General features: G+C 41.3%; 1 protein-coding gene across 5 annotated transcripts in view; it reads left to right on the plus strand.

Annotated features, from left to right (window-relative positions):
* The window catches only part of ADAMTSL1 (ADAMTS like 1), an 861,688-nt gene that overhangs the window by 475,228 nt on the left and 358,533 nt on the right, over positions 1-27,927 (plus strand). Inside the window, exons 1-2 of one of the 5 annotated variants that reach the window (XM_034663960.1) lie at positions 13,090-13,106; positions 13,374-13,574. The exons of the other annotated variants lie outside the window; for them this stretch is intronic. Coding sequence (XP_034519851.1) covers positions 13,509-13,574 — 66 coding nt within the window. The 5' untranslated portion in view covers positions 13,090-13,106; positions 13,374-13,508. Of the gene's footprint in view, positions 1-13,089; positions 13,107-13,373; positions 13,575-27,927 lie in introns of those variants that run through there. 5 annotated transcript variants of the gene reach the window in all.

The raw sequence follows: 27,927 nt of genomic DNA on the forward strand, positions 1-27,927 counted from the left end.
ATTTAGTGTCTTTTCTCATTGAGGTATCAATCTCCAAACTCAGTTTTGGATCATGATAGGCTCTCCGTGGCTTCCCCAGGATTTTCAGAGCATCCTTAAAGAAAAAGACTTGATCAAGGCTAGTACACTATAAACAAGCCTGGAGGCAGAACGCGCTAAATCTGCGAGGGGTCTCTGTCCAATGACAATGAAAATTCTGAGTGTGTTACAAAGACATGCTACTTCCCCATGGGTAATTTGTTTTTAAAGTCAGAGTTATAAAACTTTAGAGCTAAAAGAGACCTTAGCAAATCTAGTCCAGCCCTTTGATTTTATGACAAAAATATTCCCACGCACGTTCCGAGAAGTTCAGAGCCTGGGTCTCGTTCCCTTATCAACAATATTTTAAAAAACAGTATTTGCTGCCATGAGCAGATATATTTTGAACAAACAGAACTTTTATGTTTTTAGAAATAACACAGGACTGATGTTTTTTAATATTATAGAAACACCGAAAGTATTATTTCTAGTATTTAAAAGGGGATGGGGGTTGAGGTCTTAGCACAATATTTTAGAAGTCACAATAATAACTGAATTGTAGAAGGTTTATATTCATGATCCACACATCTGTCTGAAACAGTTGTCCTTGGGGCATGGATTTTGCCATTATTCAGATATTCAACAGATAGTATTTGAGAACCTGGTATCTGCTGTCTGGCATCTTTAGTAAAATAAAATGCTTAGTTTTTATACTACAAATTTTGTTATCCAAGAAACAATACATTGTGAACAGTGTGTATTTCATTGGTCAGACTTCACTGGTATTTTATTGGACATATTTGACCTACCACTCCTAGTTTCTTGGTACGGACCTAGGTCTTTTTACTTCAAGTCTTCTGTTGTACTCAGGGCCCTATCTCACTCGTTATTTTATTCATTAGTAAATATTAATTGGATACCTTAGATGTATCAAGCACTATTCTAGACACTGGAGCTACGGAAGTGTACGGGAAAGATAAGTCTCTGCACTCAGGGAACTTAGGGGGCTCATCATGAGTAGAGAAAACCCCAATCTGGCTTAGTTAACCAGACTCCTCGGGTAAGTATTGAACTATGTCAAGTTTTACAAAACTTGACTTCCAAATCTTCAGTAGCACTAAGGAGACAAGTGTTTACAAAGTTGGGTTCTTTGGGTTATTTAAAAAGTTGTGAGCTCTTTAGCTCACATTGCTGGGTGTTTTGAAGTACGATCCCTAAGTAAGATTCTTCCATTTGACTTTAATCCCTGCCAAGTACGTTATTATTAACTGACAACAGTTGACAAAGAAATGAGAAGGAAAGAGAGGGATAGGAGGAATGCGAGAGGAGGTCAGGCTGCAGGGGAGGAAGATATCCTCAGAATGAAGCAAGCAAGTAGAAAACTCAAGATTTGCCAATAATATTTTCAGAGTCATGACTACGCACAGTCACAAGAAAACCTACTAATGCTCACAGCTCAAGTAGAGTTGAATCTAGCAGAAGTGGGGAAACTGCTGGCACTCTTTTTCCAGAATTGCATTGTTTTGATGTTCTGACTCAAGTCTTAAACATGCCATTTCATGATCGGCTAAGCCTCGGAGCAACCACACCCTCTTCTTGGCAAAAATATATATCATGTTACATTACCAAGAAGAGCACAATGGAAAGTTTTTTTAAAAATAATAAATAAACAACACATCTTATTTATAAATCATGTCAAGATTTTCAAAGACTTGCCTAGGTCCATGGTGAAACCCCTGTTTGTTTGCTGTATAAGATGTAGCTTGCAGAGTAACTGCTTGAACGGCAAGCTTCTTTTCAATCTCAGCATCTTCAGCCCCAACCAACCGGGGGGGGTGCGGGGGGGCGATCCTCTTTAGTGGTAAAAGTAGATCCAGGTTTTATGGCTGGAGAGAGTCCAGGGCACTCAAAGTGAAGCAGATGGTTGTGAAGAATTATTTATGGCAGATTTTGTGATGCCTGTGTTGTACTCTGATTTAATAGAGGGGAAAATGAAATTTGAAGCAGAGTGAATTCAATTTCCAAATTTTACTAGGTGTACATGCAGGTTTTACACCAGGGTACTGTCGCTACCCCCAGCTTCTTTTCATGGCTCTCATGAAAAAGTAAGTTCTTCCTTGAACAGACCTGTGAAAATACTCTGTTGGGGCACCCACAAGAAGTCTCTGGGATAACACTGCTGAAGTCCACACAGTGGACCCATTCTCTCGTAACACACACCGTGGGTGACATCCCTGTCTATAATGAGCATATTCACATTTCAGTAGAAATCACTCCTCCAATAAAAAGGGGAAATAATTATAGAATCCTAAAGCAAATGGTACCACAAATTACTTTTGCTGACTCTTCATAAAACCCTTATATTGGCATGTAAGCAGTAACATTGCCATCTAAAGATATCAAAACATTGTCATTTGGCATGGAAAATTAAATACACGTGTCCGATCTAATTTTTAATAAGTGTAACTTCTAAAGCGAGTCCCGATTATTTTCCCACACCTCATCTCCAAAGGGAATATTGTGAATACAAAAACGTTGTATAAAAAAGAACCAAAATAAATCTTATCATTAAGAAACATAATACATAAGGTCCAGATTTTAATAAATAATAAATATTTTATTTTATATTATTTTTTCTCTTCTTCAGAAGTATTTTATAATAGTAAATATATGTCACAGAAAATGTACCATTTTAAATATTTGTTCTGTGTCATTAAGTACATTCAAATTATTGTGCATTCATATCTATCACCCATCTTCAGACTTTTTCATCTTTCCCACTGGCAACTCTATACCCATTACACATGGATTCCCTATATTCCCCCACCCACCTGCTGATAACGACTATTCTACTTTGTCTCCGTGAATTTAACTGCTCTAGGTACCTCGTAGAAATGGAATCACACGTATCTTCAAGTTTCCTCCATGTTGTAGCATGAGCCAGAATTTCCTTTTTTTTTTTTTAAGGCTGAATCATATTCCATTGTGTTTATACCCTACATGCTTATCCTTCATCTGTCAATAGAAACCGACATTGCTTACACATCTTGGCTGTTGTGAATAATGCTGCTGTTAACGTGGGTGTACAGACATCTGTTTGAGTCTCTGTTTTCATTTCTTTGGGGTATATATTCAGCAGGGGCATTGCCGGATCCTATGATAATTGTTTAGTTTTTTGAGGAATCATTCTTGTGCTTTTATAATATGTACATTCAACAAACACTTAGTAGATTCCTTCTGTGTGCCAGGTAGCCATGCCAAAAGTCGAGAATGAACAGACAGACACAAAAACTGCCTTCAAGGCTGACAGTCTAACGTTTGGGTAGTTTGCTGTTGTTCTTTTGATGGTGGTAATGATTTGCAGTTATGCATTAGCTCTCTTTCCCAGCCTTCTTAAGACCAGTCATATATTTGTACAGTATATGGCAAAAGTGCCCTCATGACCCCAAGTTTCACTAACTTGAGGCTTTGAGCAACTTAGACAACTAGAACCAGATGGAAATAGTACATTGTCCCATATGTCAGGTGACTCAGGACATTGCCAACCCCTCCCCCATATACATCATCTGTTATAGTAGCTTCAAGAGAAAATCATTTCAGCTAAATCAGAAATTAGATTAATGGAACCTGTACAAATGATATATAGTAGTATTTTATGAATTCTACTAAGGTATTAAATTTGATTATGGGGGAACAAGTTTTTCCATTCGAATGGCATTCTACCAGTGGAAGCAGTGTGAATAAATTTTCTTAAATAATTTTGAAGCTTCTCCAAATAACTAAAGATAGCAAAATGTGAAACTTAGAAAGGGTAGGAATAGCCTTGGAAAGTTTGATAAATCATGGAGGTGACAAAAATGAGTTTAATTGCCATAAGGATAAAGAAAAACATTGTTTTCATCAGCATGAAATCACTCTCTTATTCCATCATCTCCTTCGAAGTGCTCCATACATGGCTTCCTTTTTACAATCACAGTGTTTTTCCATACATGGCTTCCTTTTTACAATCACAGTGTTTTATTTTAAACCCTATACCCCATCTTCTTCCAAACAAATCGAAAGGTTGTTTAAAGTAAAATTGCAATGCAAAAATACCAAACCACTTACATGGAATAACAGAATGTAAAAGTCAAGGAAAAATGATGAAATTTTTTAAAACCATAGGCTGAGGAAAGATCTAACCATTGAGCACAAATTTTTAGTCTGAGCTTCCTAGTAGCCAAAGCAAAGATAGAAACTCGGGGAGTTTCACATTTCTATATTGGCCATTAGTCAAAGCCAAAGAAATGATGTTTGTTCATAGATCCTAAGCCGACAGAAGACTATATAGCTTGGCCTATTTATTTAATAGTTTTGCATAATCCTGCCACCAGGATATTATGTTAAAGCATACATGTTGTATTAAACACATTTCTTTCTCTCACGAAATTCTGGGGGTAGGCAGTCTAGGAGCACGATGATACTCCTGGTGTCAGGCAGCCAGGACCCTTTTTCTGGTGCATAGTATCACCTCCAGATTACCTCATGGTCCAAGATGGCTGTTCCAGTCTTCACATCATCATTCCCACCAGACGGAGGAGGAAAGAGTGAATGAAGCACAGTATGCCCCTCAAGGACATCACTTGGAATTATATACACTACCTCCCCTTCTGTTTCCTTAGTGAGAATCTTGTCACATGGTCACATATAGCTGCAAGAGAGGCCAGAAAATGTCTCTCTTCTGTTTGGGCATGTATGCTAGCTCATATGTATAATAGCTAATATTCTGCCACATGTATGCTATTTAAAATTTTTGTCCCGTTACATGTAGGCATGACCTTAAAAACCAAGCTATTGAGAGAAAAAGTAGATGCGTGTGGTTACAGTAAACATTCTACTTACAAGGCTATCTGAGGCTGACAAGAACATTTTTATCAGAGTCTGAGTGATAAGAAAGCAAGGGGACAGAGAGGGTGAGGTGGGGCAGGGGTAGTGGCCAAGGGAAGATACGTAACCAAACACACAAACCAAAAGCTAGGCCTGTATGACCATTCAGACAAAGATGTGCCTCTCTAAAACAGACCTTGCCCAAGTCCTCACAATTGTGAGCCTGGGACCTTACTGCCTCTTTATTTTGCACACCCCAGTCATGACCCGTCCTACAGTCCTCCTCGAGGTATGATCAAGTGACACGTAGCAAATTTATCTCGCTAGATTTAAATGCAAGAAACCTCAAGGCTAAGACTCATGTCCCCTCCAGCTGTTCCCCAAGGCTTTTGTGTTTAGCTCCCACCCTACAATCATATCTAAAGAATGGGGGTTCTCCCCTTTATCCTTGGAATCCTACACTGTCTGTAACTACTAGTTTCTGTTCTGGGAAACCAATGTGGGATTTTAACTTCTAGGAAATGCATGTGTAGATAAGATAAATCTCTGGATTCTTTTACCTATTTCTTCCGATTGCACCCCACATTTCCCCCTCAGGGCACTTGGAGATGGGTAACTTTTTGTTGTTATTGGCTTGTATTCAATTCTCTGTGTTGTTACCCAATATAATGTTTTCTCTTTTTGCCATATTTACCAAGATCCAAATTCCTTCATCAAGTATTTTCAAAAGAAAGGCCCACCACAGGATACAAACATAGTGATTCAAAGGCGCACCTGCACCCCAATGTTTATAGCCACAACGTCCACAATAGCCAAACTATGGGAAGAGCCCAGATGTCCATCGACAGATGAATGGATAAAGAAGATGTGGGGTATTTACACATACACACACACACACACACACACACACACACACACACAATGGAATACTACTCAGCCATCAAAAAAATGAAATCTTGTCATTTGCAATGGCACACATGGAACTAGAAGGTATTATATATGCTAAGTGAAATACGTCAATCAGAGAAAGACAAATATATTATTTCACTCATGTGGAATTTAAGAAACAAAACAGATGAACATAGGGGAAGGGAAGAAAAAATAAAATAAGACAAAATCAGAGAGGGAGACAGACCCTAAGAGACTCCTAACTATAGGATGCAAAGTGAGGGTTGCTGGAGGGACGCTGGGTGGGGGGATGAGGTAACTGGGTGATGGGATTAAGGAGGGCACTTGATGTAATGAGCACTGGGTATTGTATGCAACTGATGAATCACTGAACTCTACCTCTGAAACTAATAATACAGTATATGTTAATTAATTGATTTTAAGTTAAACAAAAGACAGGCCCACCACATTTTGAAGTAGGAAAGATAAAACATCCAACTTTACCCACAATCTCTATGTCCTTTCAGAAGCTTAAAATATAAACTATACTATAAATTGTTTTTAATTATAGGTTCTTTTTCAGCATTCCTTTATTTGATAGTTTTTGATATTTTTTGACTATGTTTATACTTGTGATATGAGATAATCTTTCTAATTTAACAGAAAGGCCATTCATCTACTGGGTTTTAGCAAATATAACCAGCATACAACAGGAATAAAATTAAATACTACACAATGATCTATTTTGTTTTAGAGGAAGAGGACTCTGATTTTCTGTGGTTTAAAGGCTATTATGAAATTCAAATTTTATTTTATCTTTAATCTACATTTGTCCTTAGTTTTCAGAGACTAGCTTTTGTTTTGCAATTCTCCTGCTTGCCTCTGTTTTCTCTTTTCTTTTTTCCTGACACCGTATCTGTAGGCATAGCATATGTTCATCAGCTCAGATGTTAATTTGACAAATATTTATCTGATGCCAATGTTGTACGAGGAGATCTCTGAGCTATACCTTAAAGGTTAGCAAGGACTTGAGCAAGACAGAGATGACAGGGAGGATGTTCCAGGCAGAAGGGACAGGATGAACAAATACGCAGGAATGGAAGTACTTGGAGTGGTGGGGTAATATCAGGTACTTCAATTGGACTGCAGCATGACTTTCTATTATCCTGGGACTAGAAGCAGATCAGGGAGGTCCTTGAATGCCAAGCTGAGGAATTTGGCTTTTGCCTTTTACTTCCACTCTCTCTGTATTGTCTATAAATCTGTTAACACTCCTTCACCTTATTGTCTGGCTCTGGGATAATTATTTTATCTGTGAAGAATGATGTCATGGAAATAGTACTGAACTAAGAATCAAGGGCCTCAGATTTATATATTACACTTGGGTTTAATATATGGATATTACAACCATAATTCAAACCTCAGCAATTAAACTGGTGTCTGTCTGTGTCAAAAAGGCTGCAAGAGATAGTTTATCTGCTTCCACAATATTTATCGAGCATTGCACACAGTAGGTGCTCAATAAGTGCTTGTTGATCTAATTCAGTAACAAACCTCTGTGATCCATGACACAGCCCCAGCAATGTAGAAAAAAGAGGAAGAAGGACTACCAGTTTGGAAGTGGTGAATAATTCTATCCTCCCCATGTGGTTCAGTGCTCTGTTATGAGTTTGTCTGTTTTTTTTTTTTAAGATTTTATTTATTTATTTGACAGAGAGAGAGACAGCCAGTGAGAGAGGGAACACAAGCAGGGGGAGTGGGAGAGAAGAAGCAGGCTCCCAATGGAGCAGGGAGCCCAATGCGGGGCTCGATCCCAGGACTCTGGGATCACGCCTTGAGCTGAAGGCAGACGCCTAACAACTGAGCCACCCAGGCGCCCCAGTGAGTTTGTCTGTTTGTTTGCTTTCTCGGGGCAGGGGAAGAGAGTCCTAGGATTAGAATCTAAATTATGATAATGATTTTTTTCCCCAGAATTTAATTAGAATTTTCAAACACACTGAAAGGTTGAAAGATATGTGCAGTGGATACTCATATGCCCACCAACTAGCATGGTAATATTAATCTCTTACCCTGTACTGAGCTATACTCTGCAAACCCCTTGCTCACTGCCCACAGCTGCTCTGTGGTGCTGACCATTATTCTCGTCATATAACAGCTTAAAACAAAAACAGGCAAAAAACTGGGCTCGGTGACTTTGAGCAATTTATTTCTTTAAAGCCCTCCTGGTAATAAGGGGAATGGCTAGAATTTGAACTCTCTGGCTCCAAAATCTGGGTTCTTTCCACTGCACTAAGTAGCCTCCAGAATCCCTCTCTGCTACTGGCCAGGGTTACAGATTCTGAGTATCTACAGTGTGAGAAGCCCTGAATTAAGCATTGTAGGCAATAAAAAGAAATGTAAGCTGAGGCTCTTGGGGCTTTAGGCAACTCAAGATGAATCAAATCAAATTTTTAAATCTGTTGAGTTCCTTCCCTATGTAACATGCAGGCCTAGACACTTTATAGGGAGAGATCACTGAGGATGTGATTTGATACTGTGAGACAAAGACTTGAAAAACTTATTTCTTCCTTTTTAAGCAGTCTAAAATAGTGGGTCAGGGTGAATAAAAGCCTTGGTCTTACATGTTCCTGCTTTCTCTCTACTTATTTTGTCCTCCCTATCTGCAAAGCCTTTCCCCCTTTCTTACCATCTCTTAAAAGTCTCTGTATATCTCAAGGTATTTTTCAATTTTTCTTTCTTCCATTCCGGTCCTCCTTACTGAGCCTTCAAACTAGCAATGATCTCTCCCTTCTCTGAACTCCTGCAGCCCTCTGCTCTACAAAGAGGTAGTGTAGCTTAGTGATTAAGAATACAGATGACCCCTGAGATCCTGGCCCTTCCCCTTCACGGATATGTGATCTTGGAAAATACTGGATTCTCCATGCCTCAGTTTTCTCCTTCGGTAAAGGGGACATATCAGTCAAGGATTCTGTTTCAGAGAATTGAATTTCCTCTTGCTAATTGAAGCAGAAAGTGCTGTATTATAAAGGAATCAACTAACTCACAAGAAGTTGGAATTGCCAGCAAAAAAAAAAAAAAAAAAGACTCTAATGGGAGCTTTCTGAAGACTCCCAAGCTACTTTATGGTAACAGGAGCTCTGCCTCTTCAATAACCACTATATCACCAGCTGACTGGAAAGGCAAGGTCTCCAATATGGTTGCCCACCTTCTCTGATCCAGCAGATAAACTTCATGGAAACTAGCCTCTGGTCACCCACAAAGGTAGTGAGTGTTTGGCATGGTCACAGATAAACTGCATTGCGCTAGGACATTTTAACAAGCACAGAAAGCCAAGTGTGGTCTTTGCCTCATTTCTTCTTTTAAATCTTACGGGAGCGCTCCTGGGCAGCCAAATCTAAAATACATCTGGTATGCTAGCTGCAAGGGAGTCTGAGAAATGTAGTTTCTAGGTTTCCAGCTTCTACGTTTCAGGAAGGCACTAGCTGGGGCAAATGTTGACCGCTAATCGATCATAAATCATATCCATTTGAGGATAATAAACATACCTCCCCCATCGGGTTGTTGTGAGGATTATATGAAATAATTAAGTACTTAGAACAGTGACTGGCACATGGGAGACTCTCAGTAAATGCAACTATCTTCATCAGTCATCGGTCTCGGGGAGCTGTCCAAGCCGAAGACCTCAGATATAGCTCCAAATTCCCACCTGCTAATAAGTAATGTTGATGAATCCACTTTCCATATAAAAGCATCAGTTTCGCTAACTGTAAATTGAGGATAATAACCACTCGCTGCCTTACAGAATTTCTGCTCACGTCACATGAGGTCATGCATGAAAGGTGATTTGGGAGCTGTAAGGAACGTTCTAGTCGCTGTGGTGTTAAATGGATATTAGGTGAATTGGAGAGGTCCAGATTCCTGCTCAAATTCCAGCTCTGCCCCTGAGAGTAGCAGTGGGCTTCCTGTAGTTTTACCTTATTCATCCCCACACCATGTTTTCCTGCTTTTAATTTTCAGAATTAGCTGGTGAAATTAAACAATTTCCATGCCTGCCCGTGCGGCTAGTAAGGCTCAGGCGCTGCCATTCCCCTGTCCTGCAAGAGGGGAGATGCGGTTCTACCCAGGTCGTCAAGGCTCCCCACCCCCGAGTTCTTTCCAGAAGACTCTCTGCTCTCTCCACTCCGAGTACTGCAACTGGAGGGCCAAGCGAGGAGGCCCAACCTCAGGAAGAGACAGGTGGCTCTGGCGTGAATGCTGTAATGCATTCTCCCCAGGGAGAGAAATTCTGAGAGTTTAGCTCACTCTTTCCTGCCATAAAGCACACTGAATGTTAACAGCTTGCTCCTGTCCAAGCTGGTGTTTTTTAAATTAAGTATTGTTAAATCCATACCATTTGGAATGATGCTTCAGACAGCCCTGACACTCTCTCTCTTGCTTCTGCTTTCATTTCACCTAATATATTGTACAGGGAGCCAGTAACCAGTATTATGGCAGCTGCGGCCACTGCTGCTGCTCAGCCCGGGCAGACAGCTTTAATGTAGATACCTGAAGAGAGAAAAGGAGCTTGGCCAACGCCCTGCTCTCACGCCGTAAAGGGCCTTTCCCGGGGCCGCCGTTAGTAAGGATCTAGATTACCTAGGGTTTTATGTTATTTTTCCTTGGCACTGGAAAAAGTTTAGAAATGACAAAGGTGGGAGACAAAGAAGCTGTAGATTAAAATAAGATACGTTCCATTGTCAGGTAACAGAGCCATGGTAAAACCTGGGTAGCCTGCCTTCTGCTCCTTCACCTTCACTATAAACATCGCCCTCCGACCTGTATGACACCACTGGCAGCATCTGAAAGTGTGCGTGTGGGTGTGCAGGTGTATACAAACACACAGATATGTGCATGTATATGAGGGAAGAGTGATTCAGGGTCAGAAGGCCAGTTCTAGCCAGTGGGGCCCGAGGCAAGTCATTTAAGCCCTTTCAGCCTCAGTTTCCACATATATAAAATTGTGTGAGTACTTTACCGACTTCACAGAGTAGTCATAAAGGTCAAATGAGACTGTGGGTGTAAAACCATTTGCAGCCTTTAAAGAGATGACATGAACTTTGGTAATTATCAAAATTAGCTCATCCCCAAAACTTACCCCAATCACCCTCCCCCCACTTGATTTTGTTCTCCTTTTTCTAAAATTACAGTGAGCTTGGAGTTTGCCCTGCACTGTGTAGTGTTTGACCAAAGAATTGCTTTTCCTAGTTTCCCTGGGCATCCCCAACAGGAAAGGAGATGCTAGGAGCACTGGGACCGGAAGCAGGAGACATCGTGGTGGGCATTCAACAGATGGTTGAGGGCTTGACTTAAAAATATCACAATATGCAGAGACCGTATTGAGGTGAAGGTGACCATTGTGCTAGACATCAACATGTCCATCCAAATTCCAAGGCAGAAATCTCGGATTCAAAATATCTAGGAAATATTTTTTTCCAAAGTAGGAAGGAATCTAGACCAGCATGCTAGTAGCTACCAGTTATTCTCTGAGAATGCCGATTTTTCCCCCCATTCTTCTGCAAATGATATCCTACCATTACCATTGTTGCTACTATTCCTTCTTCTGTCACCTGTTTGTCCCTTTGGTCTACCTGTTGAGTGATGGTTCCGTGTGAACCAGGGAGCAAGTGGTGTTCAATAAAATATCCCATCTTACAGAACTAGTTGGTACTCTTTAGCTAATGACTCTGCTAGAAGAAAAAACCCTGTAGCAGAAAGGTCCACGGCATAAAGGAGAGATGCAGAACACAGCTTTATGAATGAAAGTTTATTTCCATCAATCCATTTCTTTAATAGAATGATTTCAGATAACACCAGTCAAGTATTTTTACATCTACTCGTGAGTTCTCTTCAGCTTGTGAGCATTAGCTGGTTTTTTCACAGATTTGTAAAACTAATCTCTCTGAAAGGGAACAACAAACTTCAAAATAGGACCTCTTTGTTTGGATTTTTACTCTCCATTTTCCTAAGTGAGGGACAAGGTATGTATGCCCTGACTCTCCTAACAGGTTGAAAATGGGCATTTTAAAGCTCTTCTGTCTTTAACTGATAGACCGTGTGAAGTAAGTAACCCGACGTTGGACAAGCGGCTTTTCTTCACCTTTCTGAGAAGCAGTGCTGTGGGTATGTAGACGGGCAGACCTGCCTGTATTCACATGCCCATTGTGGCTCGATCAGGTTTTCCATAGTTGTGTGTTCCCGACTCTTGTCAGTACTTTTTATTAATGAGAGGAACGTCTTCTACCTCCAACCATGTGTATTTCTGGCTATCGGGAAATCTACAAAGGAAAAACCTCCTGGTGACACACCTATGGAGATGGAAGGTCAAGTTTGCTATTTCATTCTTTCAAACACTCAAAGATTTTTTGAGCAGATAAGGGGAAAGACGTCCTTGTTTGACATTTGACACTTTCCTAAAACTGTAATAAAATCCTCCTCTGGTAGAGTCAAATCTTGATCGCTGGCGGATTAACCAGACTTAGAAGCTTCCTGACCTTCTCTTTGCTGTTCCTGGCCTTGTCCTCATTTCACTGCTCATTAGCGCTTCCTCCAGAGCCTCTCCCGTCCAAGCCTCTTGCAACAGTAGAAGGGAAGCGGAGGTACACTCACTTCAGCCCTTTCTGCCGCTGTGTTGTAGCTGCCCTGATAAAGGACGCGGATAAGGACGAGGCGGAAACGGTGGGTTAAAAGGGTTGGGGATTAACTGAGGATTTAATTCATCCTTTTTTCCCTCCCCCTGCCAAAGCAGATAGTGGAGAGTTGGCAGTGTGTCAAAACCAGGCGGTTCCTCAACCCCAAATTTCAGCCCCATTCATCCCAGTCTTTGTTAAAGGGGCTTTTTTTTTTTTTAAAGGAGGAGATCTAAAGTCTAACTGTACCTTCACGGTAGTAAACCTTGGATATTTAAATTGTCACTTTACAAAGAAGCAGCTTGCTCCCCCGCAACCCCCCCATAGATCAAGTCATTAATACCCAAAGTTAACTTACGTCACAATTTAGGTTTAGTAAGGAACTTCCAAAAACCTCTATAGTCTCCCTTTTCCAAGTCAAGGGAGAAAATAAAGGAACTTTATGGAAAAGGAATAAAGCAGTTGTACAGAGCACGTTTAAACGGCACGTTAAGTCGGTTTTTGTCTATGGTTCTTTACCTTTATGGCATGTTATATATTGACAGGGATTAGGTTTCTCTCCGGAATGAAACAATACAGAGTCCCAGGGAGCTACTGTACTTGACAAAGCAACAGGCACCCGCACACGCAAATGGCAAACGGAAAGGTATCTCACAAAGAACTAACCAGGTTAGTTCCAAGGAGAGGGCTTTGCTCGGCTTGCGCAACTCTGCATCTTTTGCATTTCTCCGCTCGCTGTGGCCGCGCGCTCTGCTCTCCTTTCTTTTTCGTCCCGTTCCCCCCTTTTTGCTCACACTGTTACACTTTCTCTGTCCCCCGGCTTTGTTATTCAGCATGTCTGATTAGCAGCAGCCTGATTGGCTGGCTGCCTGCTCCGAGAGAGATTCCATTCAGCTTACCCCCCACCCATCCACCCACCCACCCACCCTCGGTCAGGAAATGTGAGCGGGGCTGATGGAAGCTGATAAGGCAGGGCCGGAGTGTTAGCACCAGTACTGGATGTGACAGCGCGCAGAGGAGCACTTAGCAGCCCATTCAGTGTCCGATTCGGATTCCGGCAAGGATCCAAGCATGGAATGCTGCCGTCGTCGGGCAACTCCTGGCACACCGCTCCTCTTTCTGGCTTTCCTGCTCCTGGTAAATGCCTTTTCGTTTCAATACGTTGCTATTGCCACTTAGTCTGGGTGCTGTTGGGGGAGTGTGTATATGTGTCTGTGTGTGTGCGCGAGGATCTTGATCTTGAAACACCAGGTAAAATAATTTACACGATTTAAAAAAAAAAAAAAGGAAAAGGAAAAACTTTCAGAACTTTTACTCCAACTTCCCAAGCAAAATAAAGTACTTTGTGGGGGTGGTGAGAGGTATGGAATAATCTCGAGACTCCAGCTTTAGGATATACTGCATAGAGCTAGTTCCGTGAGCTGGGGACTGTATAAATGGTGGTGTGTATGCTTGGAATTTGGGTAACAGACGTCCTGAAATCAAACTCACTCACTGTGGTGTTCCTGGAATTTTTGAAGGATGGGCTGTAAGGGGCTTTCCCCCACTGCCTTTTATGAATCCTTCTCCCTCTCTGCACACGTGCTATGGAACCAGGTAAAAGAGGGATTGAGAGCCGGTTTGCAGCCAACCCAGATTACAGCTCCTAATGACTGTAAGTCCTCTATGGATACAAGTTAATGCTAGTATTTATGAATTGAGGATTATGGTCTTTGATCTCAGATCTGCATTTAAAGAAGAAGAAAATGCTGACTTTTTCGTGCGGCTGCTTTCCATAGTCACAGTGATAAGATGCTCTGCTCTAGGACACCAGCACACACTGCATTTTTGACTCAAAGTAAATGTTCCGTTGTGACTCATACTTGGTTTTACGGGCAGAAAATGAACACGGACTGTCCAAAAAAAATCGACACTCAAAATATTAATAGCAATGCACATTTTTTTAAACCAGAGTGTTCTGGGCAGGCAGCTTCATAAACCTCATCTGGAGGTTCGATTCCAAAATTTGCACACACCGATTCCAAACAAATGTGATTGTAGCTCTCCTTGTCACATTTGTGGCATGCCAGCACTTCCTCAGAAGGTAGTAAGACAAGAAGGGAGCAAGGTAAAAACGTAAGGAATATATAGGTTGCATTGATTCGTTGATGCTAAAGGAATGTTTTGTTCTGATTAGACTCTGGCAAATTTGATCTGCGCTATAGTTTTGAAGAAGGGAAGCAAGCCATTTGGTACAAATTGAAGAACTCCACAAAGATTCATCAGATAGAGTAATCAGACAGTGTTTAAATATTTTATACATTCCCACTTCTTTGCCTCATTGTAGCCAGGAAATCATAATGCTGCCCTGCAAATGCTATAAATATAGAAGTATATTTTCAGATTTTCAAAGACATTTAAAGGCACACTGAATTTTAAGCTGGGATAGACTAAGTTTTAGCTGTTGTGAGGAATATGAAAAGCAGAATGTTTAGGTGTGCTTTATGACCAGTGGAGCAAGCAATTTATGAAAGGTGTCTCATTTTTTCCATATGGGACGTGTTACTTACATACACACCATTAGTTTGCCTCATCTTTCCTTCTTTGTGATTTTTTTAAAAGTGTGTGTTATTTCCCCCATTTAATTGCATCATAAAGCCAATTACCAGTACACGTTGCTTTTTTGGTATCTTCATATGGAAATATGATCTCATTGTATTTTGGAAAAACTGTCCCATTCAGGAATAGGCTGTTTCGCTACCCATTTGGTAACTTCATTATATCCCTCTTTGATATCTTGAATGTTAGGATCTGTATTTGAGCATATAATTAGACTTATGTGGGAAAAAAAGAAGTGTCTGTTTATATCAGATTTAAAACACAAAACATACTTTGTTTAAATCACGATAATTGTATTATGAGGATAAAATGAAATCAAACTCAGGTTTGGTTTAGTTCTATATTTGAACAAATTGAGATTCTGAGGATCACAAGACCTGATTGGTGAACACCAAGAGATACCCCTGTGCAGAGTAATAACAGCATGGTAATACCTTCCACGGATTGTGTGTCTCCATGTGCCAAACACCAGGCCAGTTGTTTGAAAAGTTTATCACAAGGAATCTTCACAATCATCTTGCAAATAGGCATTTTAAAACCTATTTCACAGATAGGGAAACAAGCTTATATTTGGATGCAGAGGTCAAATAATGGAGAGAAAATAACTTGTTTGCTTTGTACTATGGTTGTAAAATGTTTAGCAGTGATGCAAGCAATGACGGAAGTTGGCCCGCAGTCTTTGTTGAAGACATTCAGGGTTTTTGCCTCATCTTGACCATTAAAGTGATGTACAGTGTTATGGGCACTTGTTACGTTGGCTCATGCACTGTCCCCTTCAGCTCCATAACCAGAATTAAAAGGTGGGCCTAAGAGAAAGTGAGCTGAAGCTTCATCAGCAGTTGACTTAGAACTAGAAGTTGACCTTCGGTCTGGATGGAGGAATTGAACTAGGGGGCTTGTTTTCCCCATAATCATTTTATACATTAGAAGAACCTATCTACTCTTAGAATTAATTTATGTAACTTTTGAAGATCTCTTTATCTTAATTCGAAAACATCCTGTTTGTTTAGTGCAAGTCCAGTGTCCCCTTCAAAACAGGGTCCATGATCACCGACAGCCGCGCCATCTGTATCGTGGCTTGGTGCTTGAGGGGGTGCGAATATCGATTATTGTTCACCCGCAGTTTTGTCAAAATCCCTTCCCCTTGGAGCATGCTTCCTGAGAGAATGAGGTCCCCATGTCTTTTGTATCATATTTTCCTGCAAAGCTCATACATCGTAGACTTCTTTTGTACTCTGGACACACAATAGGACAGTATGCCTATCAAGAGATTTCATCCTGATATTCGGGTGAGCTGAAGTCACATCACCCAGCTTCCCCTCTCTTCCCACCCTGTACCCCTCCTTCATTCTCCCTCCTTTGTCCCAACTGTGGAGCTCAAAAGGAATGTGGCAGAAACCATGACCGGCCATTGACATACGTGTCCATCTAAACTTGAAGTCGAATCGCTTCTTGTCAGAAAGGCATTTAATCACATTTGCATTTGCTTTTTGTTTCTTTTAAGTGGTTTTAAGCTCTTTCGCCTGCTATTGTGGGAGTTGCAAGAGTAACACTTGGAATTATAATAAAGTACATGTGTTTTTCTGTTGAATTTCTTTTTCTTCTCTGCACTAATTTATACATGGAAACTAGTCAAACACAATAGCCCGTTCCCTTCGGTCGCTCTGGCACTGTCCTCTACTATTATCTAAGTGTATCTATCTTGGATGGCGAGAAGCACCATTAGCTTGTGGAATGAATGTTAAAGCCCTTATTTACAGCAGATTGTGAGCTGTTCTAATGAATGTGGCGTGCGTGTGTGCACGCGTGCTCGTACTCGCACACACACAAGTACTTTTCTATAACTGTCCGCTCTGCACCTATTTCTTATTCTCCTGCCTAGACCGTCTTTAAATCAAGCTGAAGGATTTTTCACCTGAACCTACAGAACATAGTGAGGCATTTTTTATACATTATTTTCTTCATGTTTTCATGAAGTTTCTTGTCTGGACATGGTCAGCTACAGTTTTCCTTCCCCGGACTCCTGTTTTTAGTGTTTCGGTCTGCTCAGGTCCACTTTCTGGCCCCCGTTCTTATTTTCATATGAACCAGCACTATCGCCTCATATAAGTGGAGGGAAGCATGTCCAATAGTGGTCACTAGTGAACTACAAAAGAAATGTGTTACCCCAGGGAAGTTTTCCTTGAAAGACCACATGGATATTAAAGACTTTGGAGAAAAAGAGAGAAAACTCATGGACATATCTGTTGGTGCATTTATGGGAGTGCAAATACATATTGATTCTGCTTTACGAACGTGTATGGATAAGGCGGAAAGCAGTCCCCTAGCACACCACGGCTTAGACTATTATTCAAACTCAGATGCCGCACAAAATTCAAATAATAACAAAATTAAGGTCAGTGTTAGTGTAATTTTAATCAGTAAAGTGTGGTTAACCACTGTACCTGTAACTCATTTAAAACAAAACAAAAGAAAACAAAAAACCTCATTCGTGTTGTTGCATTTTGCACAGGAATTATTTGGAGGAGACACGGTCTGGTCATTTGGTTCTCCCCTTCATTATGGTTGAATCAAAATATAATTTTAGACTCTTTCGGGAAAAAAATACAGTGTCCTCTGAGTGTCTGCATTTCGTGCATCATCTAATAGAGTGCCTTTAACACACAGGCATCGTAGCTGTTGGTGAACTCACTTAAGGGAGGAAAGGGCTCACAGAGGCTACTACCCGGCTCACTAATTCTCCACCCACGTGGCGTCTCCTTCATGTAAACAGTCCAGTTTCTCTAAGTGACAGCTCTGCTTTTAATATGTCTAGTTCAGGTTCCAGGTCTAATTATGTAAGTTTCTCACATCTCATTGTTTCATCCTACCTTTCCCTCCTTCTGCATACTTTCCCATTTCTTGTGGCCTCATGAGTAGAGTGACCCAGAAGTGACCTCTCCTAGCATGGGGGCCCTCATCTTTTTTTGAGAGAGACCATTCCTTGAATCATCATGAATAACCTACTAGTTGCGTGTGTTGAGATAATCACAGGAAAATGTGTCTAAATCAAGTGTTACAGGCTTGCTGTTTTTACTAATTTTCTTCTTCTAGAGAGCTGGCTTCCAACTTTGTGTTTTCGCCAGAATGAGACAAGTTCATGTCATTTTCTGTCTCCATCATAAAAACCATACCATGTGGTTGAATTTTGGCTTGATTGGCAGTCCTGGCTCATGAGCGGCTTAGGACTGGCATACCAGAGGTGATGTCAGTCCTAAAGGATCCTAATTGAAATAGGCCAGCACAGCTGTGTGGGGAGCCTGCCTGCTAACTGGGGTAAGCTGCTGCTATCAACCCCTTCTTTCCATGAGCTCAAAAATAAGTGACTAAATCTCCCCAATTCCCGAACTTCAAGATTAAAACCTACATTGAATAAAGCTTAACTGTTCTGGTTTCCCCTCCCGGGAATTTTGCTAACTGGAGCACCCAGCATGTCGAGGGCATTAGGAGTTTTCTGGCTATGTCAGGAAGCTGTCCTGGTGGCAGTGGTCTGTAGCCACCAGTGACCTCTGGCTTGCTATTAGTTGGATTTCCAGAGGCTCAGTGTTTATAAATCAGTGTGGATATTTTCCTACATTTACTAATGGTCTCTATTTCAGTCATGGACATATATCTTATCTCATGAACTACTGCAACCTTCTCTAGAAGAAATATCGTAATGTCTACTTGATTACCCCCACCCCAAATCCTCCTGCTGTATGGGTAGCATTTAGTAATTGTTTGTCAGAGGCACAAATAATTGTAATCTACAATATGTTAAGATGTCACTTCTTCTAGTTCTTGAGCTCCCTTGCATTTATCTCCATCATTGTACGTCTCCTGCTGTGCTTACATTCCTGTCCACGCCACGAAATTGTGGGTGACAGCAGAAGCGACTTGTCCCTCCCACCTCTGTCAGAATGCCTGGTAATTAGATCTCAGTGAATGTTGTTGAATGGATGAATAAATCCATTCTCAGCGAATGTTGTTGAAAAGATGACTTGGCAAGATAAGTTGAGAAGATGGTAAAGTACAAACAGGAAGGGAAAATGTGAACACCCATTTCACTAATTCTGGCTTCGGTAAGACCAAGTCAACAACCTAGTAAATTCTAAAGAGAAGACAAATATTTTGTTTCTCTTTTTTCTTTCTCAAACATGTCCATCTATACAATGGACAACAAGTGAATAACAATCCCTTTTGCTATTGATAAATAGAATGACTTTTGCTTGTTTCATGTCTTTTTTAACACATTTGGTTCTCAAATATTTTTTCTTTTATGAAATTTGCCCTCAGGGAGAAAATCATACTTATATTTGGCACACTCTTATAAAACTGGAAGGTAGCTCTAAAGTCTCAGTTTAGCAGAGATAACCGTAAGGATTCACCAAGTCATTTGTTTATACAACTGGACACAAAGATAAACTATATTTCTCAGCCTTCTCTGTGATTGGACGGTACAATGGGATTGAGTTTTAGCCAGCGGAATAGTTAGAAGTGACAGGTGGCACTTCTAGGACTCACATCTGCCGTGTATTCCTCCCAGCACTCAGCACTCTCTCTCTTTACCTGCCTGCTGGGTGTAGAGACTCCAGAAGAGAACTTCAGGACCTTAGGGAATGACAGAGCCACCAAGTGGAAGGCCTGGGTCCTTGAATGACTTCCTGGAGCAGACCCCACACTGCCACTCTCACAGAATTCCATCTCGGAATATTCATTTACCTACTACCAAGAAATAAGTCTTTGTAAACCTTTGTTTACCTTTGAGGAAAGGTGTTGCTTGTTATAAATCTTTTAAATTAAGATATGCTGGAAATATAGATGTCAGGCATGCTAGTACTTGCTTATAAGTCAGTATTAATTCCACTTTCCATTTATTATATGGAAAAATTGAAATGAGAAGATGCCATTCATCCCACAGTGGTTTAATCTTCGTGGTGTGCAACTCACTGCATACCCCCGCGTACTTAGCACGCTCTGAGTATGCAATCAGTTGCACACCCCAAAGACTGCAGGAAAAATAGGAAGATGGGGCCATACTCAGTTTTCAAACAGAATCCAGGAATTAGTGGCACAGTAAGAAATGGGAAAAAGAACCAAGAGAGGCAGGGCTGTGGTAAACAGTCGGACTCTCCTGGAGCAGAGCAGGACCAATCAATCCAGCCAAGAATTTAGAACCATGCAGACCCAAAGGGAAGACCAAGAAAACAAAGAGATATGGAGAAGCAGAAACCCTGGCACATCACCAGTGCTGCTCTCTGGACAGGATGTCAGGAGATGAAAGAGCAAGTGACAGGAAGGGGAACAGGCTTATAAAAGCAAAACTCCCTAATGTTTCACACAGCAACATCCAAAGTGAAACACACTCCTTGAGTATACCTAGTCACAACTATCTCTGATACATTTGTCTTGCAGATGTCTCAGGTGACACGAAAGAGCGCTGGTTTTAGAGTGTAACCATCTGGGCTATCGCAAGGATTCCACCCCTGTGATCTTGCTCTAGTCACGGAACTCACCTCAGCTCTGTCTCCTCATCCAGGTGCCATGATTGCCCATCCCACTTAACTCTCCAGGATGTCATGAGACACAAAGGCGGCATTAAATGTCGAAGTGATTTAGAAACTCCAGAGTACTCTAAAACTTCAAGTGATTACTTTCATTCCTGGCATTTATCTGTCACCAACTGTATACCCAACACAGAGCCAGGCTCCATGGAAGATAAAGACACAGTCCTTGCCATGAGGAGCTTGGTAGTTCAGTGGACATTTTGTTGTAGAGTTATTTAAAAATTTTTTCAAAACACTCTTCTGTAGGGAATGGTTCTGTGATGGGCATTACTATTTCCAATTGCCCCACAAACTGGCCCAACTTGTGAGGAACTCTTCTGTACCTGCACAGACTCTATCTGTTTGATCCTATCCATGTATGCGTGTAAATTATGGCTTCCCATAGATTATTGATGTGTATTATCTCCATGAATATTACCTGACAGTATTTGACATCAGACATTAAAATTTGTTTCCGGTTTCCATAGGCCAGAATATCAGTTTGTGTCACAGAACATACCAGAACACTTTTTTAGTTCTGATAAATTCCTTAAGGAAAACCTTTTCCTCAAAACAAATTCTTATCATTGGGAGAATTACCATTAATAGGGGTGACCAGCAGCCAGGGTGTTTTCATCTGCCCTACTATCATTGGGGCGTCACGTTGGCAAACTTTGATCTGGTGTCGTTTCTGCTCTCTTGTGCTTACTTCATAATGGCCAAAAAATCCATGTGAAAAACAAGCATATTCCATTTGGAATAAGTGCTATTGCTTTAGTAGGTTGCATTTCCCTGCTCCACTAGATTTTTCTCTATAATTCTTATTAAAATAAGTTAATTACAATAAAACCAAAAAGGTCTGGTGCATGGAAAGGGGGACAGTTGAAATAAAGGGAATAGCAGAAAAATCACATGTGGGAGCATACACCATTTATAATATAGGAGATTTATCCTACTTCTGAGGCAAGAAATTGCAAGACTCTAATAGTTTCACCACCTGTGAATTATTTGGGTGCACCTCATAAGCGGGTTCTTTCTTCTATTTGTTTAAAGAAATAAGTGGTATGTTCGCCAATTCTACACTACATTAATTTTCACAGAGTTTCCATTTTCATCTTCATTGCTTTTTCAGATTTTTTTCCAAAGCTTCTGCCATTCTCCAACTAAAGCTTCGGGTGTTTTCCCCTTCAATTTTTGTCCGGGGACTTTCTCTAAGTCAGTTCAGTCTGTTGGCATAAATGTGGGGACAAAAGAGGGAAAGAGTATGATAACCTAAGACATCCTGACATAAATTCCAAGAGCACTAAAGAAATGAGACAGGAAATTATGAGCAACCTATAATAAATTCAAACTGTCCAATAAAATAACTATACCTCACTTGGTCCCCATCGGAAGGTATGGTAGGGTGTCCAATTTCTCAGCCTACCTGCCGTCTGCGTCTCAGTCACCGTATGAAGTGTGCCAGAGTGTTGTGCAAATATCATACTTCATCCGCAGACTGAGAAACGAAGAAGTACAATGGAAACAATAAGAACCCCTGCTGCTTAGGAGCTTGAGATTTCAGGGAAAGGTGTTTCTTGTTTGGTTGGTTGGTTTTTGTTTTGTTTTTTTTTTAAATAGACTGTTTTTTCATTATTCTTGTTATAACCGTTTGCCGTTGAAACCAAATATAATTTCTCTGATGTGGCACACGCTTTTATTCTGACTTTGCGGCATGCAGCCAGTCGGAGGTAATAAACATGCTTTGATATTACAGTTACAGAGCGAGTTTCACTGATATTTGGATCCTCGGGACATAAATTCACAGCATTTGAGAACTAAAAGAAATCTTTAAGATGGCATAAAATGTGACCTTAATTGACAGGGATCTCTTTGAAGGCAGGAATTTGGTTTCATTTTGTCTTGGATATATTTATATCCCCTGCACCAGACAAAGAATTTGATATCTACAAAGTGTTCAATGTAAGTTTGTTGTTTGAATAAAAGAATCACCTGTCCCGGCCCTTTCATTTTGCGGATAATTGAATGTAAAATATAAACGTTTGCAAAGAATTTGAGACATATTTTCCAGGAAAACCTAGTGGGTGAGATCCAGATCCTGGAAATCTGGATCTCTTTCCTTTGAGTCTGTACTCCTTCGTTTTTGTTTTGCTTTTAGAGAGAGAGTATGTGCATAGAGTTGGGGGAGTTGGAGGAGGGGTAAAGGGAGAGGGAGAGAGGGAATCTGAGCTCAGCTGGGAGCCCAATGCAGGGCTCATTGCAGGGTTCAATCTCATGACCCTAAAATCATGACCTGAGCTGAAATCAAGAGTCAGATGCTTAACCAACTGAGCCACGCAGGGGCCCTGAGTACTGCTTTGAAAAAGAGTTCATTCTCTTTCTATTCTGTCTTCTGGGACCTTTAAATAAGAGCCAGCCAAGCTGGCCTTGGTAGAGAGGGGTTGGAATGTTGAAATGGCATATGCAGAAGAAACCGAGGAATCGACGAAGCTGCTGGAAAATCATCTTGAGTAAAAGCTTAAGGATCATTGTTGGTTTATAAACTCAGAGATAACCTGGCAAGGAAGGGGGGGACTGAGGTCTGGAAAACTTGTCGCTTGCCCTAAACCTGTGTCGTATCAATAGATTTCATTTCTCTTGCTTTCCATATCAATGAAAAATGTGAAAAATTTGGTGATGTCTGTGTGCAAATAACTTCATTTGGGACCTTGCTCATAGTAAGTCACCAAGAAACGTTAGTCCCTTCCCTTCCCTTCCCTTCCCTCCCCTCCCCTCCCCTCCCCTCCCCTTCCCTTCCCTTCCCGGGCAAATTAGCGTATTCACTGAGAGCCTGTGTGTATGTCAGCACCATGCTAAGTACTGGGTATACTGTGTTGAACAGAACAGACATGGTTCCAGAGACAGGTGTTTCCATATAGAATGTCAGAAAGGATTGAGATGGGGAGCAGGGAGGACGGGAATTAATTGGCCAGGACTTTCCATTGGTTTTATGTTGCTGTCTTGATATTATTTTCTTTAAACTGTGTATTTAACTATTGCTGATGTAAGGGGGTCTCTGCCTAAAGAAATAGACACATTAATTCATTATTTATTGTGATTCAAGAAAGAATGTGTAGGAAAAACTCTAAAACTCTAAAGATTTATACTTAAGGTCACTTCTCTGAGTTAGGCTTTTTTTATTTTCTGGAATCCTCTTTTTTTAGTCATACTGAAATAGGCCTAATGCTGGTATTACTCTGCCTCTGTGTTTATTGATACATAAACACCTGTCTTCTCCATGTTAGAACTATGATTAAGGTAGGCTTTCATTCCAGTGAATAAAAAGCCAATCAGTGGCATATAGAACACTAATGACAGGTTTTTTCCTCAAACGGTTTAGCTTGCTCTGCGAAAATGATTTGTGTGCAAGAACTTTATGAATCTTCAGGCATCACGCTGGTGACCAATCGGCATGTTCTCAGCTCTCTGTGAAGAGGGCTTCTGATTTTCCACTACCTCTGTCATGTCTCTGTTACCAGCCCCAACCTGCCTGAATCCAAGGCAGCCCTTCTTACCCCTGACAGTTCCCCTTGGCTAAGTTCAGTTTGCTGGAACTGGGACTGACATCAGTGGGACACTTTTGCCTCTAGATTTCAGGATCTCGATTTTAAGAAACACATCCAGTGGTTTGTGTCCGTTTCAAGTTCGAGATCATTGAAAACAATGATTCCCAGACTTTGGGATTTCACAGACGATTAAAATTTCAAAAGTAAATAAAGATATGCTTGCAGGTAGACAGGTATAGGAAACAAATACAACATTTCTAATTTTTTTTATTTTGTTAAGTAAGGACATCAATAAAATAAGGAAGTAAGGACATCAATAAAATAAGGCTCTATCACCGTAGTTTCATAAATGAGGAGAGTGCTTGCTTCAGGGTGGGAAGCACTTTACACATATCTAATTATCTGACGCTGGTAACGATCTTATGGACTGGTTACGATTATTTTCCCCACTTTCCAGGTGAGGCAACAGGGCACAGAGAGGTCATTACCATTAGTAGTGGCGAAGTGCATATTCGAACTCAGAGTTCTTTCCTGGACCAACTCCGCCACGCTGTCTAGTGGTGCAAGAAATTAAAGGTTCTTTGAATAAGCCAGAAGTTCCAAGTACAAACTTTCAGAAGAAGATCTGACTAAACACATTTAGCTTTATGGAAAGCTAACCAGTGTCCTGATTTATCTTTTCTAATTCTTCGTACCAGTGAAAACTTTCTAATGGCCTGGGCTGCTCTATGCCAGACACTTTCCTTGGGACACAAAGATAAATAAGACACAGTCCTCCTACCCCCACCCCCCAGAAAACTCACAGATTCTGGACAAAGTTCTAAAATGTTAAGACAGAGCCTGAGCAGAGGATATAAGGTGCTAGAGTAGCACAGAGAAGGAAACCGGACAAGGAAGCTGACACTTTTCGCCTGTCCTTCCCAGGCTCTATGCGAGGCAGATGGGAACTCAGCTTTGAGGATCAGTGAGGGGGACACGAAAGAAGGAACATCGAGGGCCGCCTGGGTGGCTCAGTCGGTTAAGCATCCAACTCTTGGTTTTGGCTCAGATCATGATCTCAGGGTCCTGGGATCGAGCCCTGCGTTGGATCCACGCTCAGTGGGGAGTCTGCTTGGGATTCTCTCTCTCCCTCTGCCCCTCCCTTTGCTCCTACTCTGTGAATGAATGAGTGAATGAATGAATGAACTAACGAACGAACGAATAGAATCTTTAAAAAGAAAAAAAAGAAGAGACATCTAAAGTGAGTCTTACGGGATCAGTGGAAGTTCACCAGGCAGACACAAGAAGGAAAGGGGGCGTTTCAGGCAGAAGGACCTGCATGGGCAGAGGCACAGGGGAAGGAAGAGAGAGGCGAGGTACAGCATTCGTGAGTAAACTCCTGTGGCCGGAGCATCACCAGCTCATGCGGGGCTTTGCATGCCATGGCCAGGAGCATTGACCCAAAGTTGTGTTTTAGGAAGACAGTGGTGGCTGCCACATGGAGTGGAGAGGCGTAGCCTGAAGGACTGCTGCTTCTCTCCTGGAGAGCAGCCCGCAGGCAGCAGCAGCAGTAGAAAAGAGGGGGATGCACCCAGTTGTATGTATTCTCGCTATTTGCAGGAAAAACCATGACCTCCCTTCGCCTTACATCTTGAGGCTTCACAGAACCGGAAAGCCCCAGCTGCGTGCTAGGCCTCTTTAGGTCCCACAGCTCAGCAGACAGCCCACAGCCTGGCACTGAGTGGGTGCTTAAATACATGCTGAATGAATGTGGGAAGGAGTGAACCATTTTATTCAAGGTCTCCCTACTTTCAAAATTCTGTCCTACAGTCAGAGATTTTATCTCCGTGGAATACAAAAGGCCTTCCAAAGCAACAAAGCATATCAGTATCCCAAAATGTTAAGAATGTTCCATCACTGTCTCAGGAAAGAGTGAAATATAGGCCCAGCCTCTCTGCAGGGATTGCTCTGCTGTGTTGACTTAACCCTTTCTGCGCTCTCAGTGAGCCTTTCCAAATAAGTAGAGCCCCTTTCAAAGGGGGCACTCGTGGCTTTCTGAAAGCTGTGTGGCCCCACCTAGAACAAAGCCTGTACCATGGTGTTGCTTTTATACCTCGGGTGATTACTGTAGTCAGACATGCAGTATTTCCCTGGGGTGGGTATTTACCTGTTTTCTCACCAAACAGTGCCCCATTCACACTCTTCAGATTCATGTCACAATTATGAATCTCCATGGGACCCCAGCAAATACCTTTGCCCTAACTCTTGCAGCTCCCCACATTCTCGAATATGGGCCCCACACGGGGAGTTCCCTTGGAAGCAGCTGAAACTCCAGTAAAAGATGCAGCATTAAGGATCTACGTTTAAGTTCTCTGCCCTGATTAAATATTAATTGTGGTCTTCAGAAAATAAGCCATATCTGAAATTCATAAACTCATCCTTTTATACCAAAAATACAATGTGACTGAAAAAATAATAACCCAGAAGTTTTATTAAAGAAAGTGTGAGTTAAATGTCCCATAAATTCTTGATATTTTTTCTTTAGGAATCCAATCGCTAAGGCGTCGGATTTTTAATCAGGCATTGGAATCCTGTGGGACTATAATTTCTTCTCCTCCTAATTATGAAGAGTCTCCTGTGTGCACATGGGTCTTTATTCAGTATTAGTACAAAATTGATAATAGCTTGGCCTCACCTCGTAAAGTAGATTCGCTTTGAAGCATGATCAAACAGGTATTTGTTTTAAATCATACGGCCCTTCTGACTTTCATTCCAGTTTTGGACATCTACCACTTTTGCTTTCCTTCCTCCTCTCAAAACTGACTGCAAACAACATGAAAATCTTTTCAGACTTAGCAAAGGGGAAAAATGGGATTTTCAGTCTTTTCCTAGGTGCCAAGTACTGTGCTATTTGTTGACCTATCTCCCCTCAGATAAGCCTCATCACAACCCATTTCACAGATAAGAAATCTGAGTACGAACCCGAAAAAGTGGTTTGAATTCCTTTGCTTTTGGTCTATGTGTATTCAATTCTTATAGCAAACCAATTCTATTAAAATCTGCAGTTCAGACTATTTTCCATGTTGTTGGAACTCTGTTATTTGGACTGTGTCAGCAGGAGCCTTCCCAACGTGCTGAGTGATTTCCAGTTTCAGAACCAAGCTCATTAGAGTGCATTGCTTGTACCGTATTTCATCGATCCTGAGATACACAATTCTTTTCTGATTTTAGAAACTTAGTTGCCTCTCGTAATTGATAGCACTTAAGAGTTTCATGAGTGGCTCTTTTATTCTAAATGGTACATAAAATAATCGTGTGACTTCAAGCACTATCATGTTGGAGCTGATGGAATGAATGCTGTATCGGGGTCTTTCCAATATTTAAATGATGGGAGCAAAGCTAGGCTGGAGATTCAGATGCAGAAATAGGATTATGGGCCCCTTCCATATCCCCCTCCCATTCACCATCCGTTCACCTAAGACAGAGAATTCCTGTCTTTGCTTGCCAATCTGAGAACGTGAGTGTTTGTATATCGAGCTAGCTCACTTCTATTCTATTCCGTACCCAGGACAACTGCCTTCTGGCTGGGTCTTCTTCCTTCTTAATGTACATCGGCCTCCGCCGTCTTCTCTGTAAGCAATGTGCTGCAAGCCAGTAGTAGTTCCCGAAGTTTGGTCAATATCAAAAGCAGCTGAGCGCTTGTTAAAGTTATGAAGGCCCAGACTCCTCCTCCTTCAGTGAGCCCGGGCTCCTGTGTTCTTTATTAGCTTTCCAGGTGATTCTGATATACACCAGTCTGAGACA

Source organism: Ailuropoda melanoleuca, chromosome 7, assembly GCF_002007445.2.
Source record: "Ailuropoda melanoleuca isolate Jingjing chromosome 7, ASM200744v2, whole genome shotgun sequence".
In the NCBI taxonomy this organism is placed as follows: domain Eukaryota; kingdom Metazoa; phylum Chordata; class Mammalia; order Carnivora; family Ursidae; genus Ailuropoda; species Ailuropoda melanoleuca.